The 4,184-nt window shown below is 40.6% G+C and overlaps 1 protein-coding gene across 1 annotated transcript in view; it reads right to left on the minus strand.

Moving 5' to 3' along the window:
- Positions 1-4,184, minus strand: part of LOC107297973 (LIM and calponin homology domains-containing protein 1) — a 14,568-nt gene that overhangs the window by 3,418 nt on the left and 6,966 nt on the right. Inside the window, exons 6-7 of the mRNA XM_015827337.1 lie at positions 3,268-3,360; positions 1,694-1,798 (exon numbers count right to left, since the gene is read on the minus strand). Coding sequence (XP_015682823.1) covers positions 1,694-1,798; positions 3,268-3,360 — 198 coding nt within the window. The remainder of the gene's footprint in view (positions 1-1,693; positions 1,799-3,267; positions 3,361-4,184) is intronic.

A 4,184-nucleotide genomic window follows, 5' to 3' on the forward strand; every position in this document is an offset into this window, starting at 1 on the left:
GAACACACCTCCACCCAATCAGAACACAGCCAAGCTCCCACCCAATCAGCTCCAACCCCACTGGCAGTTAAAAGGAAGAAACAGCTGCGATCACACACCACTCTTAGAAGCACGAAGCTGAAGACACCAGCCTGAAGATGACGAATGTGACTTCGTCGAAACGTCGCCAAGGTACTTTTAATTCTACGCGGGAGAAAACTGTGGAATTCTGGGAGTTGAAGTCCACATGCCTTAAAATTGTTAAGGTTGAGAAACACTGATATATATAGATAGATATAGATATAGATAGATATAGATTTACCTCAGAGGGCTGATACGTTACTGCTTTAAGAATTATATGTAATTTTATGAGTTGGCTCATTATTAAGGTGACCAATCGTCCTCCTTTAGGAAGGACAGTCCTTCTTTTGTACTCATTTAAATAATAATTAATAGGCATGTAAGCACAATTACAATATAAAATGTTATTGTTACAAATGTTTTTTTATTATGCATTTATCATATTATAGTGTATTCTGTATTGTTGCAATGAATAAAATGTTTGATTTACGATATTTTTTTCTTCAATTGATTTGTGTCCTCCTTCTCATTGTAAAAAAGTTGGTCACCTTACTCATTATAATATATAATATAATATATTATATTATAGGATTTACCTCAGAGGGCTGATATCAGGAGGTGTCCAATCTTTCCCTCAATGGGCTTAATCCGTGCTGCTACAAAAGCTAAGCCTTTCAAACCACAATTTGGTATCCTGTCTAAGAATTCAGCCTCATTTACCATCTTATTGACCAACTGACGCTTTAAAATCCTCTAAAATAAGCCCATAAAACAGATTTCTTTTAAGGCAAAGCAAGTGATTGCATCTAGAGCAGAGGTCCCCAACCTTTTGGGCACCAGGGACTGGTTCCATGGAGAGAGGTTTTTCCGTGGATCGGAGGGTGTGTGGTTTTGTGTTGCCTGCATCCTGGGGATAGGGCTGAAATGGTCTAGGGTTTCCTGCCTGAGCAAGGGGTTGGACTAGAAGACCTCCAAGTTCCCTTCCAACTCTGCTATTCTATTCTATTCTATTCTATTCTATTCTATTCTATTCTATTCTATTCTACATTCCTTCTCTTCTTTTCTCTTTTATTCTCTTATTCTATTCTATTCTATTCTATTCTATTCTATTCTATTCTATTCTATTCTATTCTACATTCCTTCTCTTCTCTTCTCTTTTATTCTCTTATCCTGTTCTATTCTATTCTATTCCTTCTCTTCTATTTTATTCTCTTATTCTATTCTATTCTATTCTATTCTATTCTATTCTATTCTATTCTACATTCCTTCTCTTCTCTTCTCTTCTATTCTACATTCCTTCTCTTCTCTTCTATTTTATTCTCTTATTCTCTTATTCTATTCTATTCTATTTTATTCTATTCTATTCTACATTCCTTCTCTTCTCTTTTCTTTTCTTCTCTTCTATTCTACATTCCTTCTCTTCTCTTCTCTTCTATTCTATTCTCTTCTATTCTATTCTATTCTATTCATTAGACATTCCCAGTTCATGCAACCGTTCTTCACAATGTTTAATTTTTCTTAAAGGCTAGGTTAAAACAATCGCTTTATGTTCTATAAAGTATTGTCTTCAAAACATGTATTTGGTTTTTTTGCCATCTCCCATTCTAGTCTTAAATTCCACTAGCAAACGCACCATCGTCCTGTTTCCATCGGTCAAGGAAGATGATGTAGACAAGGGCTCTGCAGAGCTTGAGGTCAGTATGAACGGAACCACGGTATCTTCAAGGATCTTGCGTTCCTAGAGGAGAGAAGATCGTCAAAGTTCACAAAGATTCTCAGTCATCCAGATAGAGGCGTCGTGCTTGTACTAGGTAAAAACAAAGGATGCTGCTGCTTTAAGAATTACATGTAATTTTATGAGCTGACTCATTAAAGTGTCCACATCTTTTTTCCCCACATTTGCCCAGCAACCTAAAGAAAAATTGGACTGTTTCAAAGAACAGCAAAGAGGCGTCGTGCTTGTACTAGGTAAAAACAAAGGATGCTGCTGCTTTAAGAATTACGTGTAATTTTATGAGCTGACTCATTAAAGCACCCACATCTTTTTTTTCCCAGGTTTGCCCAGCAACCTAAAGAAAAACTGGACTGTTTCAAAGAATAGCAAAGAGGCGTCGTGCTTGTACTAGGTAAAAGCAAAGGATGCTGCTGCTTTAAGAATTACATGTAATTTTATGAGCTGACTCATTAAAGTGCCCACATCTTTTTTTTCCCCCAGGGTTACACAACAACCTAAAGAAAAACTGGACTGTTTCAAAGAATAGCAAAGAGGCGTCGTGCTTGTACTAGGTAAAAGCAAAGGATGCTGCTGCTTTAAGAATTACATGTAATTTTATGAGCTGACTCATTAAAGTGCCCACATCTTTTTTTTCCCCCAGGGTTACACAACAACCTAAAGAAAAACTGGACTGTTCAAAGAATAGCAAAGAGGCGTCGTGCTTGTACTAGGTAAAAACAAAGGATGCTGCTGCTTTAAGAATTACGTGTAATTTTATGAGCTGACTCATTAAAGTGCCCACATCTTTTTTTCCCCACGTTTGCCCAGCAACCTAAAGAAAAACTGGACTGTTTCAAAGAATAACTGAAAGGTGTCATGATTGTACTAAGGTTAAACACATTTCTTCAAATCAGTTCCCAATTTGCACAGCCCTGCGAGACATATAGACTGGAATAAGGCAAAGCGCTTGTCAAATTCAACAATATTGTTTTAGAGCTTTCACTGGTTCTTTTAGTCTGTTGGAGGGGATTAAGTGACATGGGAAAAAGACTTAATGGGAAACATTTTGGCTGGCTGAGTCACTTCTGCACAGGGCTGAACGAATTGGCTGTAGATGTGCCGAAAATTTCTGTTCAAATAATAGCTTATTGTCAAGTTCCAAAAATCAAGAAAGACATGTTGACATTTTTTCTAGGCCATTTCCTTTATTGTTCATTTTCCAGACACAAAATCTAGCCAGTCTGAAGATTCTACTATCTGCATTTACAAATAGCCTGGGAACTATTGGGGGAGGAGTCGTCTTCACCCTCTTTCTCTCCCACAAACTATTTGAACTGAGTTGTCTCATGCTCGTCTGGAATGCAGCCCCTCCCACCTGGGAATCCAGACTACATTCACCACACTGATCGAGCCGAAGGGAGACCGACTAGATGTGCATATTGAGTTGGAGGTACATTCCCCACCTGTCCACAATCACACCTCGGACTTCATACCTCTTCATAATATTTGCGCTCCTCTTCTTCAACTTCTTTCTGTGCTTTTTCCCACTCTTTTTTCAACTTCTCCTGCTCTTTCTGATACCTTTCCTAAGGAAAAAGTAGCGACGCAAGCTGTTAACCAGGAACCCTGATCCAACGGGAGGAACTGGTATCTCAACTGGATCTACGGAAGAGCTGCTAGCCAAGATTTTTTTTTTTCCCTTTAAATCCCAAACCTGCATGGAAGAGGGATTTTTTTTTATTATTAGTGAGTTCTAGTCTTGCCTTAGACACGAAAGCCAACTGGGTGACTTTGGGTCAATCACCAGGAGATGGTGAGTTCTAGTCCCGCCTTAGGCATGAAACCAAGCTGGGTGACTCTAGACCAATCACCAGGAGACGGTGAGTTCTAGTCCTGCCTTAGGCATGAAACCAAGCTGGGTGACTCTAGGCCAATCACCAGGAGACAGGGAGTTCTAGTCCTGCCTCAGACATGAAAGCAAGCTGGGTGACTCTGAGCCAATCACCAGGAGATGGTGAGTTCTAGTCCCGCCTTAGGCATGAAACCAAGGTGGGTGCCTCTAGGCCAATCACCAGGAGACGGTGAGTTCTAGTCCCGCCTTAGGCATGAAACCAAGCTGGGTGACTCTAGGCCAATCACCAGGAGACAGGGAGTTCTAGTCCTGCCTCAGACATGAAAGCAAGCTGGGTGACTCTGAGCCAATCACCAGGAGACGGTGAGTTCTAGTCCCGCCTTAGGCATGAAACCAAGGTGGGTGCCTCTAGGCCAATCACCAGGAGACGGTGAGTTCTAGTCCTGCCTTAGGCATGAAACCAAGCTGGGTGACTCTAGGCCAATCACCAGGAGACGGTGAGTTCTAGTCCTGCCTTAGGCATGAAACCAAGCTGGGTGACTCTAGGCCAATCACCAG

The sequence above is a fragment of the Protobothrops mucrosquamatus genome, unplaced genomic scaffold (genome assembly GCF_001527695.2).
Source record: "Protobothrops mucrosquamatus isolate PMUCROS unplaced genomic scaffold, P.Mucros_1.0 scaffold3625, whole genome shotgun sequence".
In the NCBI taxonomy this organism is placed as follows: domain Eukaryota; kingdom Metazoa; phylum Chordata; class Lepidosauria; order Squamata; family Viperidae; genus Protobothrops; species Protobothrops mucrosquamatus.